We start from the raw sequence: 11840 nt of genomic DNA, 5'->3' as shown, positions 1-11840 counted from the left end.
AATTAAAATGCGAGTATAACCTACTACTAATATTATTATGACTTCTTTTACATGAGCATTATTAATACAAAATAAATTTTAAAATAGAGAATTGTCATAATTGTATAAAAATTTTAATGCATTTGTCTTATACTTGCCCATTTTAGCAATCTTGATAGTTTTTCGGTTCGAGACTTTGTGTATCATGTGCCGAAACAATCAAGACGATCCTTTTTGTTTTCAGCTCTTAACCTAATCTTATAATGCTCAACCCTAAACCTTAAACGCTAAATCATATAACTCGATACGTATATAACATTCAAAAGTAGATTTGTTTATACAAAGAAAAAAAAATAAAATAATGGTTCCATTGTTCTATCTTTACACAGCATAAATACCAGTCCTATCTTCAGGACTACCATCACTAGTTCCAACTTGACTCCCCTTACGTGACGTCCTCTTCGTTGCAACTAAATGAAACTCGTCGTCGTCTTCTTCAATATCCATCAATGCCACTTCGCCCCCTTTAAAAACCGGGTGCGTATACGCATCCTTCAAATACTCTTTCAAATCCAACTGCGGTTCTGTTGCCCTTTCCAATGTATCTTTGATCATTGCATCCTGTTATCAAACTTAGTAATGTCAAAACACTAAGGGTAGTTTTGTCTTTTCACATGGTTTTTATAGTTAACAATTTCTAACCTGCAATGGGAATTTTCTGAATGCAGATTCAAACCGGTTCTTGCAGAACTTATGAAACGAGAAGGTTAAGACCGGGAGCACAAGTAGGACAGGTGTCGAGTTTGCTGCCCGTTTTGTGCTGAGCAATCCTAATAATGTGAACTGTGAAATCATTAAACCGATTAAAATACGCCGATTAACGTCTGGCCAAAAAGATGCTGCACTCTCGTACTTCTGGTTGTACACGTTGATGATCTAATTAACACAATAAAAAAACATAAGAAAACCGTACGTTAGTAAACTTGGTGGATCGGATTAAAACGGGTCGTTTTTAGTACGGGTTGAAACTGACAACTAATGTACCTGATGACGGAAAATCAGATAGGCGAAAGCAAAGAAGACGATTATGAAGGGGAGGAGTATAGGAGTGACGGTAGAGTACACAAGTCCAAGAAGGAAGTACAACTGTAACCGAGGCTCGGTTATGGGCCACTGCAATGAACCGGGGTCCATGGCTTCATCTCTGTCTTTTTCGGTTTTCACCAAGAAAATGTTTTTCAAGTGATACATTATCAACGGAAACAGTCTCAGGACCTCTGCAGCAACACCAGCCCAACCATCAACCATAATGTATGTAATAAAAAACGTTGCTTTCATCGGAACCGACACACCAACAGTTCTTGGAATCCTGCGATTGAGTAGCAACATCATGTTAAAATCTTGTTAAGTACATGTTACTTGACAGATCAAGCAGGACAAATTTATAAAAATTAAGCTATAATACGAGTTAAATAATATTTAAACACATACTCGGATGCTGACTTATTCAAGAATGCTTTAAGTTGTTGAAGAGCGGTTCCAGTAACAATACTTCCAAGAAACACGTTCACAAGCAAAAAAAGATAATATTTTGCAGCTGATCTTGCTTCCAAATCCGACACGGCAACATATCCTTCCATTTTAGACATTTCCATTAAAATCATTGGAAGAACAAGGAGAAACACCTTCAACACCATCCCGGGCAGATACCCTTGAATGAAAGACTTGGTAGATCCTCTGCGCATAATCAAGAATTCAAGATTCACTAAAAAGATTAAATCTTGATCAAAGATTATTTTGATATTTGAAAGTTTTACTTACTTTTCGATAAGTGGTTTTAATAAGGGAAGAACTCTTTCAATTGATTCAATGTTGGCCAAAGTTTGAACGATGGCGATTGGGATCATGAAACAGAAAATAAGCCCGAATAAAGCGAGAGCCATGACCAGTTTTCGCACATTGAGTTCCACAAATGGTATGGCTAGGTTGTTCCAGTAAACATCGCGTGGTTCAGGAGCCCACTCTGTGAGCCAACGGGTTGGGTTCCTCGTTTGTTGGGTTTGAGCACAAACAGCTGCGCCCCATCGTGATTTGAACGAAACAAATGCAGCTGGGACCACGGCTTCTGGGTCATTAATCACCCGTTCTCGTTCTGCTACTTCCTAGTATATAGAAGTGTTAGATGTAAAAACGATAAACAGTTGACAGGTGACAAAAAGAGCGGATTAAACGGGCTAGTCGTCGGTCACGACAGGTCACTTTTGAATACGGGCTGAATTTGTAAGGGTGTCAGTTGCGTCGGTCTGGCGGGTTGACTGGTTGCGAGTTGCCGGGATGAATTGTTCAACCCGAACACGGCCCATGTTTTTATTTGTATAAAAATATCAACCCTAACCAGCACACACTTAATGCTGTGTAACCCAAACACAACCCGTGTAACCCATTTATCTAAATTTATCAAACGGGTTGGCGGGTAACATTTAAGTCGTAAACATGTTAACCGGGCTAGAAGGTTGTAAAACCAGAACACGATCCGTTTAACCAAACACGGACTGTTAAACTAACGGTTAAATATGCCAACCTAAAACCAGATAATTTTTCTGTCGTGTTTGGGTCCGAGTCGTGTTTCACCGAGCTACCATTTTGTACTTTTTTTTAATTAATGGTTGATACATTAAATCTAATTACATATGTTGCACATGTAATACACGTTTGGAAACTTTCGATCTTTTTGGACCATTATTTTCTGGGTAATTATTTTATTTGACTCGTTTAAGATAAAATATAACCCGCTCATTGCAATTTTTAGTGCATAGATTGAAATGTCTCCTGCACATACTTGACATTCAAATTATGATGCAAAAAAGTTCGATATATCAAATAATGTATACTCACTTCTTTGCTCAACTTTTCGATTTCTTCGGTATAGTAATTTATTGCATCAATCTTTTTTCCCCAAAGACCCCAAAAACCTGTCTATACAGATAACAAACACGAATTATAAACTTCAAAAGTTATTATAAAAAACACCTCAAAAATGTAGAATTAGAGAATGCTTAGCCACAAACCTTAGTGGTAGGCCTTTTATTCGGTTTTCTATCGTATTTATTAGTGTAATAAATAAGTCGATTATGCAAATCCTTTTTCTGACCCACCAATTTTGCAAGCTTATTTGCATTGTACACCACCTAAAATTCAAAAAATAAATAATTAAAGTATAAAAAAACCATGAAGAAATACTATCCGACTTTTGAAACAAACCTTATGTGTAAGATATTGACCAGGGTGATTAACACGAAAAAAATGTTCAACATGTTCACTAACAGATTCATCAGGATCCGCAGGCACGTTTCTCACGAGAACCTAAACAAGAAATAGAAATAACGAAAACCTCATTAATGTTATCAAGAAAATATAAATGAGCAGTCAAAACTTACAGTAAACTGATCAGGGCGGCGATTTTGAGAAGCAAGAAAATTCAACCGCATGTCTGTCACAATTTTGTATTCCTTATAAAGAACATAACATGTCCAAAATGTGAAGACATACGCCATTATTATATGTGCAACTAACCTGATATATAAACATATAATCAATGTTTCAAATGGTCAAATGCATAAATTCAGAGACAGAGCCCGAGCCGGGTCGGCTCGGTTTGTAAACAAGACAAGATGAACCGAGCCAAGGTAAGCACGGCTCGTTGCTCATTCATCTAGCTCGCTCGTTGGCTCGTTTAAATCAAAGTCCAAATTTTAATATATATAAATTATAACCCAAAGTTTAATATATATTAATTATAAATTTTGTAGTTTAGTAATTATGCATTATGTGTGTTAGTTTTTTTTCTTTTAATATACATCAATATGTATAAATATATATAACATGTTTTTGAAAAAACAACTGAGTTGGCTCGACGAGCCACAAGCCAGCTCAAGCTCTTTATGAGCTGAACTCGAGCTTTCAGCTTGTAAAGATACACAAGTAGAGCCGGCTCGGTTTGTAAACAATCCAAGCCCAACCTGGCTCGGCTCGGCTCGGCTCAGCTCGTGTACAGCCCTGATGACACCTCTAATGGTTTGCAAAATTTTCTGACCTTTTTGATGCAGGCGGGACGTTGGATATTGAAAACTTGTCAATCTCCTCAAACGTTAAATCCTTCATCCTAAGGCTCATAATACTGAAATTTCCACCAGTATAATTGACAGGTAACAGCACACCAAAAGCAAGGAAAGCAATAGGAAAAAATATTTTCAACCTGCATAAAAAAAACAACATTAACAACTAAAAGTATGAAACAATCAACTCAAACTAAACGGGTCACTAAAAGTACTAACCCGAGAAGATATATTCGAATATAAACAGCAGAGTCAAGTCCCGCGTGCTGTATAAGCTCAAGTTCTGGCATTTTCAAAGCCGCGGGTATCCAATTCAAGAATTTTATATACATTCTAACATCTAAATTAACAAAGTGTTTTACAAGAGGTCCCGCAGTGCTTGGATTTTCCCGGATGCCTTTGAGATACCATTTGGGGAAATATACCCGATCGTTCATGGGCTGAAGACGTAAAATTGCAAACGCCACAAGAAATATAAACGCAGATAGACTATTAATGGAAGCGGAGACGGTAATATCCGAAAGATTAGCCATCTTGTTTCTTCACGATCAAACGCTACCTACAATTCAAGTGGTAATTACTAATTGCATAAGATTTACTTGCTAAAACGCCAAAAAGAGTATACTGATTACAGACATCATATTCTTGTTTCTTGAAATCACATTAACAGTCCAATAACAGTTTCTTTGACTTTTATAACAATATTCATCAATCAAAGAAATATATCAAGACACATGAAAAATGGAAAATAAATGTCATTAGAATATACTCATCTACAAAAAAAAAAAAACAAAACAAAAAAAAAACGAAAAAAAAACAAAACAAAACAAAACAAAAAAGCACTACTTAAGTATTCAAGAATATAAGAGAATAATATGTAATGTACTAAATCCCTCAAAACTGAAGAAAAATCTTATTTTTATGGTATATTAGAAAAGAGATTTTTTGGGTTTAATCATACTCTTTAATACCAAACTATGCCCAAAAATTGGATTACAAACAGCAACCAAACATCAGGTTCTTGTCTCTTTTAACCAAATCAAGAATAACCCAAAAACAATTTCTTTATACAACATAATCATTCATCAATTGCATTCAACTTCAAGCAATCAAAGAAACATAAAAATAAAAATAAAAAAAAACAAGTGCAAAATCTAGATGACACCATATTAATATTATATTATTATTATGAATCAAATACACAAGAGAACCCTCAAAGTTGAAAGCTTTTATAATTACCAGAATCAGAAACAAACAAAACTCCCAAAATCCAAGTTCAAGACTTAACCAATTACCAGAAGAACAAACATTAAATACTCTTAAAAGTCAAAAGAGTTAGCTTTACCTTTTTCGTCGGCAACAAAATAAGATGAAACAGGAGTGTTGTATTGGAGTTTAAATTGTTCGTGGGTTTGTAATTGTATGTTGAACAGCAGTAGGTGACAACCGCGGATACGACGTGAGACCCAGATTGTTAGCTTAACCGTTGTTGCGCAGGTAGTTGGAATGAATTATGAATGAATATATGGATTTTTTGAAATTATGTATACCACATTTATTTTATTTTTATTTTGTTTTGTTTTGATTAAAATAAATAAAGAAGAAAGTGTAGATAATAATATAATGGTCGGTTTGACCCGAATTTGATGGATATTATATTGTTTTTGTTTCTTGATTTTATGTGTCGACAGGGGATTATTAATAAATAATAATCGTGTTACTTTTTCTTAATAGTGCAAAATAAGTAACTATATTTGTTATATCTTTATTTACAAGTTTTTTTTTCTCTTTTATTGAGTTTCACGTGACCGTACAGAATATATCAGTTTTAAATTTTGTAAACAATTCACACAACCTCCTGTTATTCCTTGGTCATAGCATCTGCTTTTCAAATATCAAATTTACACTTATCATATTTAGTATTTACTCGTAATATCATTGGAAGTTATTTTATTTTATTTTAAATTATAATTTTTCTTACTTAATTATCTTTAATAATTTACTTGAAACTTGAATGAGTTTCTTCTCTCTCTAAAGCTTTAGTTGCTAAAAAAAGAATCGAATTAAAGTTCATTCGTTTAGCAAATTTTACATTACATCTCCTTTCGTAACAGAAACTATTTTGGTCCATATACATTTATAGTTTAACTAGTTTTTTCCCCCCATATTACGGGGGCTGTTTTACATTACTCGTTTTTAATATCTATATACTTTTTTTGGGTTTAATTTTATTTATTGTAATGAAATTTATAATATACATAGAGTTTGATGATAAAAGTGTTTCACAAATAACTAAGATGTTATAACCGGGTTTAAAAGTTATCTGGGTTTGGTAAGACCCAAGACCCGCTTATTTTATTAATATAGAATTGTTTCATAATTATAAATAATATATATCTTTCTTTTAAAAAAATCATTTATTAATTTTTAGTATATCCTATTTTTTAGGATTTTTACATTAATAATTTAGTGAGAATAATTTTTAATTTAATGAGATGTTATAACTCGTTTAATAAATATCTGGGTTTGATAAGACCCATACCCGTGAATTCGGGTCAAATGCATGATAAGGCTCCATTTAAAAATTAAGCAAATCTGTTGACTCCAAAAAAAGAGGGAGCGACCCCATCGCGACACGTAGGATTTTTCGGTCTTCGTTTATATATATTATAGATAGATATAGATATAGATAGATAGATATATAAAAAAACGAACAATGATACAAAATTTAAAATTTTGAAAAAAGGTACTTTTAGATTCATTAAAGATCCATGTAATTAACCATAAGGGTAATTCATAGCATGGCGGTAATTATAGGGGGGCAAAAAAAACCTGTCAATCGAACCGATTCAAAAATCAAACCAAGACATAACCTGTTTATAATCGATTATGTAGAAACCGGTTTATAATTTCCTCTATCTAAACCAGTTTCAAACTGGTTAACTGAACCAAAACCGGCTAAAATCATCGTAACCCGATCAAACACCATTCAAGAAACCGGTTTCATCCCGAACCGAACCAGATCATAAACCGGTTTTGACTTTTGTTTGGACCAAACCAAACCAATTTGTGCACCTCTAGCGGTAATCTTAAAATTTTAAATAAATCTCCTATATGTAAGAACAATGCTAAACTCATACCTTTAGTGTGTTTGTATAACTAAAACTATATATCTTTCTGATTACCCTATAATATAGTTTATTTAAGTTGATTGTACTATGACCCCATGTGAGTTGTGCGGGAAATAGATGATAGCTTTCTTTGAGGAGGTCAACCGTTTAATTAGTTGGCAATGGCCAACTCTAAAGGCAATCGTTAATGAGCACACTAGGTCCAATTGTTAATTGTAGTTTTGTTTTTTATATCTTCGTAGCAATAAGGAAATATTAATTGAATCAAAGCCATCAAGTGATCAGTATGATAATGTGCACGAATAATAGAGGATTAAAATGCTAATATATTAAAGTGGGTTTAGTTTTGAGATATTATTTGTAAAGTGTTCTTGGTTAATAAAAGAAGCCAGCAAAACAAAACAAGTTATTAATGATATTTATATCCAAGGGTGTTTGTCAAGACGGTAATCATGTAATTTAAATTTTAAATTTTAATTCGGATTTATTATAATATTTGAAATTCAAAATAAGCTTATTCGAATTCCAGTCTATTCAAATTATCCGATACCAAAGATTAAAAAATTCATATTTGACTCGGTTCAGTTCTATACTTACATATCCGAGTTTGATTCAAAAACAGGATTCAAATTTGGTATGGATTAGAACTTTATTTGAATATTCATTAATCAAATTCGAATCATATTCATTAACAAGGGCGTAATAAATTTAGATTGGATGTTAAACACAGTTATTAGTTATTTCATCATCATCATCATCATCATCATCATCATCATCATCATCGTACTCAGTTATTAGTTATTTGGTTTAGACTAATTTAATATTTAATTTACATATAATTTAATAATATATATAATTTAATAATATATTATTTAATTTAACTAAGTTACTAAATGACTTAAATGATTTTTGTAACAAGACAAACAAAATGATGCTTATAATGTGTGTTACGAGTATTATAACAAGAGCAATAAATATTATATAACTTGATGATGATGACCATACCGCACCTCTTAAACCCCAATACTCAGAGCTTCTCAACCCATTCTCTAAAGTTGTCAAACCCATATAATTTAGGGTAAATTTTAAGAAAACCATCAAAATCATCTCTCCAATCCATTCTCTATTATATGGATGAGTTATATGGCAACTAAAGTAAATCCCTAAATATAGGGACTCATTTTTTATCCAATCACCATTTACTATATAATAAGACAAAAGAGAAAAAAATAATAAAGAATTAATTTATGGATATGAATAGAGAATAGAATGTGAAAGAATTTTAAAAAATGATAGATAAATTTATAAAATTGTGTTTTTTAGTTAAATTATAAGGAAAATATATGGAATAGAACGTGAATGCTCCTAGCTGATCATTAATAGTCACATGAAAGCTCATTAATATACAACCATTGTTTTCTAGAAAATGTCAACAAGCATGGTGCATTGGTACTCATTCAAGAAAGGGAAATGTCATATTCTTTTTTATTATATTTTATAACTCAATTATTTATACTTTTTTTCACTTTCTCGTACCTTCTTATTTGAATACTTAGTTTAATCTTGTAGTTAAAACATAGGATGAGTAAGACTAAGATGAGTTCTTGGAAAAATACGACGTTAGTAGTACTTACATCTCTTTTTATCCATTTCAAACATAAGGCCGAGTCACTAACTTATCATCCATGCTAAATGACCTAATATAAATAAGTTTTGTTGAATTTTTTTTTATTATTTTTTTTTTATTCCAACTATTGAAGTTTTTCAGTCTTAGGCTAAGGGGTGTGGGGGGCTCTAATGGGGGCTCCAGTAGGGGCTCCAGCCAATAATATTATGACGTGTGGCAGAGAGAGAAACTGGATAAGGAGGGTGTTGGAGCCCCCGTTGGAGCCCCTGGCCCTGGTGTGGAGGGGCTCCAGCGAATTTTTTTTTTATTTTTTTATAAATATATTCAAACAACGTATTATTAAAAAAAACCTCATAAATTATTAAAAAAAACACACATTAATTTAAAAAACACATTAATATCTAAAAATAAAATAAAAATTAAAGTACTAAAAAAAAACATTATTCTTATTCTTCGGCTTGGTCTTCTTCGATCAACCTCTTTCGGATACGTTCCTTTTGCTTTTTCATCAGCATTTGATCGACCGGATTTAGGTTACTGAAGTCTCTTGTAAGGAAGTCCAAATCTCTCATTCGACTTTTTTCCTTTTTGTCATTAGAGACCACCTCCATGGTTTTGTTGAATTTATTGAGGGATTCAACAAGATCGGCGATGTTTACGGCTCCCCCCTCAGCCGGTTTTTTCCCCTTGGCGTCCCTTCCCAATGGCCGCCTCCTCGGCGGTGAAGACGTTTCTTCCCCCGCAATGTTTAGGTCGAATCCAACGCGGCAATCCGACCCGGCGGAAGTGCTATACGCTCCAGACGAACTAGTTTTAGTCCGTTTCGGCCCTACTTCCGCATCAAGGTCCGGCGCCACCAGCTCAACCCACTTGGAACACCTTTTCAACCTCTCCCACAACTTTAAATCGTCCCACGTCTTCACCATCCCATACCTCCGCAAACACTCCTGCCTCCACTCTTCGACCGTGAAATTGTAAACCGCCAAATCATCACTTCCACTTGGTCTCATACGACCGCCGTTCCTGTTGAAAAGATTAGTAAACAAGCCGACAAATTTTCTGATTTCGGACCACCGACCCGAAATCATATCGGCGTTTCGCTCTGTACTCCCAACGAGCGTATAGAACGTCTCCCTAACCTTTGTCCAAAAAATCTTGCTTTTTTGGTAGTCGGCTGCAAAATGAATAATTAAATTAGATTTCCAGTTAACTTTTTTATTTAACTTTTTTATTAAAAATCATTTTTAAAAACGTTAAAACAATTACCGCAACGCCGATCCTCAGAAATGACTATCCAAGCCCGACACAAGGCTTCCTTCTCATCCGATGACCACGGAGTGGTTTTTCTTTTCGTCCTCGGAGTCGAAGCCGGTCCCGGCCCGTCCGTTGCAAGTTGTTTTTTCCGGTGGACGCGTCTTCTTGGTCCCGTAGCATCACCGTGTGATTCTTGTGTCTCTGGAACAACAAAGTTAGGAGACGGTTGTATGTTGGATGGTTGAAAGCCGGATGATTCTTGCGGCCCCGAATAAAACATCGGTTGGTCTGGTGACGACCATAAATCGTCGTCAATATAATCTGAATCTAGGTTTGGGTACCAATTTCCAGACATTTTGGGGGTATTATATAGGAGTTTGGGGTATTATATAGGAGTTTGGAGTTTGAAGTTGTGTTTTGATATGGTTGAAATGGGTTGATTTTGGGGTAATGTAATGTTTTTAGTGTAATGTTTTTAGTGTAATTATAGAGATGGAGATGGGAAATGGGATGAGAATGCTCTGTTCTTTAAACAATTTAATACATGCTTGCATTTATTTTTCTTGGCCTAAAAATATAATTTATTCATTCATCTTCAACCACCCATGAGTAAAAGAAAGAATTAATGTGACTTTGTTTTGTCAGAAATTTTCGTTGCTACTGACAATGCCACACAAACATGGCAAGATTCGTCGTTAGTAACGGCGACTTATACATTCATAATAATTGAGTCTTACATTCCTTTACATACCTTGATCAACCCTATGGGGTTCCTTCAAGTTTTCATTACTAACGAAGATTGCATTACTTTTTAAAACTTTTTAACCCCATACTTGGTTGTGAAAATGGTTTTTCAAACAACATTATTTTTTAATAAACTCCTCTATTTAGTAAAATGTTTTCATTTTTTTGTAGTGAACATCAGGCCTGACCCATGGGCTAGCTAAATAAGGCAATGGCTTTGGGCCTCCATTACTTCTAGGCCTTCAATTTTATATGAATTTTGTATTGTATCTTTTAAAATTGAGTTTTTTTTATTAAGAACTTGTTAGTGGTTCACAGGTAAAAAGTTAGGCTCATGTCATTAATGATTCATTCTTGACTCCTTGTATTATGGTACAAAAAACAAAATAAAAATAAGGATATAAGCTAATGGCGGCCGATAGTTAAAATTTTAGATTATTTATAATTAGATTCCATAATGTCAAATAGAATACGAGAATTTGAATCAGGTCATTCTAAAATGTTAAAGAAACAAAAAAAATTTTAACTCTGCCAACTATAAACTTATTAGTTTATTATTACTTGTCCCAAGCTCGGGAAAAGGAAGAGGGTTTACATCAAATAGATTTTGAAAAAGACCTCAACATTTTAATTCGATTTAGACATTTACGAACGTTGAGACGGCCCTGATGAACATGGAATAAATAACCAAAAATGAGTGAATTCAACCTTACTGATTCGAGTGATCAATGAAGATGGATAGGGATGCCTCGGGAGTTTATACAGTGCAATTTGAGCATCGCTAATTCATATAGGAACTTTAAATGAGAGACATGGGTGCCACTTAAAATTTATTGTTTCGTTTGGAGAACAATGAAAAAAATTATCCTTTCCTCGATTATCCTGCGTTAGGATGCATTGTCGTTTCTTACATCAGTTGTCAATTTGCGCTTCTAAGCAAGAGGATGTTGACCACCTCTTTTTCGGAAGCAGATTCTCTATAGAAACTTG

General features: G+C 33.9%; 1 protein-coding gene across 1 annotated transcript; it reads right to left on the bottom strand.

Moving 5' to 3' along the window:
- Positions 1-217: 217 nt before the first annotated feature.
- LOC143609484 (hyperosmolality-gated Ca2+ permeable channel 1.7-like) lies at positions 218-5606 on the bottom strand. The gene is made up of 12 exons (XM_077084231.1): positions 5440-5606; positions 4314-4653; positions 4073-4234; positions 3417-3552; positions 3241-3342; positions 3048-3167; positions 2875-2955; positions 1801-2141; positions 1471-1716; positions 1024-1348; positions 682-915; positions 218-600 (listed from the first exon to the last, which is right to left on the bottom strand). Exons 2-12 carry the CDS (start codon positions 4625-4627, stop codon positions 361-363), a joined length of 2301 nt encoding a protein of 766 aa, XP_076940346.1. The 5' UTR covers positions 4628-4653; positions 5440-5606; the 3' UTR covers positions 218-360.
- Between the last annotated feature and the right edge of the window lie 6234 nt (positions 5607-11840).

Source organism: Bidens hawaiensis, unplaced genomic scaffold (genome assembly GCF_021521415.1).
Source record: "Bidens hawaiensis isolate Kalapana, Puna unplaced genomic scaffold, B.hawaiensis_p1.1 tig00419662_1, whole genome shotgun sequence".
In the NCBI taxonomy this organism is placed as follows: Eukaryota; Viridiplantae; Streptophyta; class Magnoliopsida; order Asterales; family Asteraceae; genus Bidens; species Bidens hawaiensis.
The sequence above is the reverse complement of the archived record's forward strand: the minus strand, read 5'-3'. Positions and strand labels throughout refer to the sequence as shown.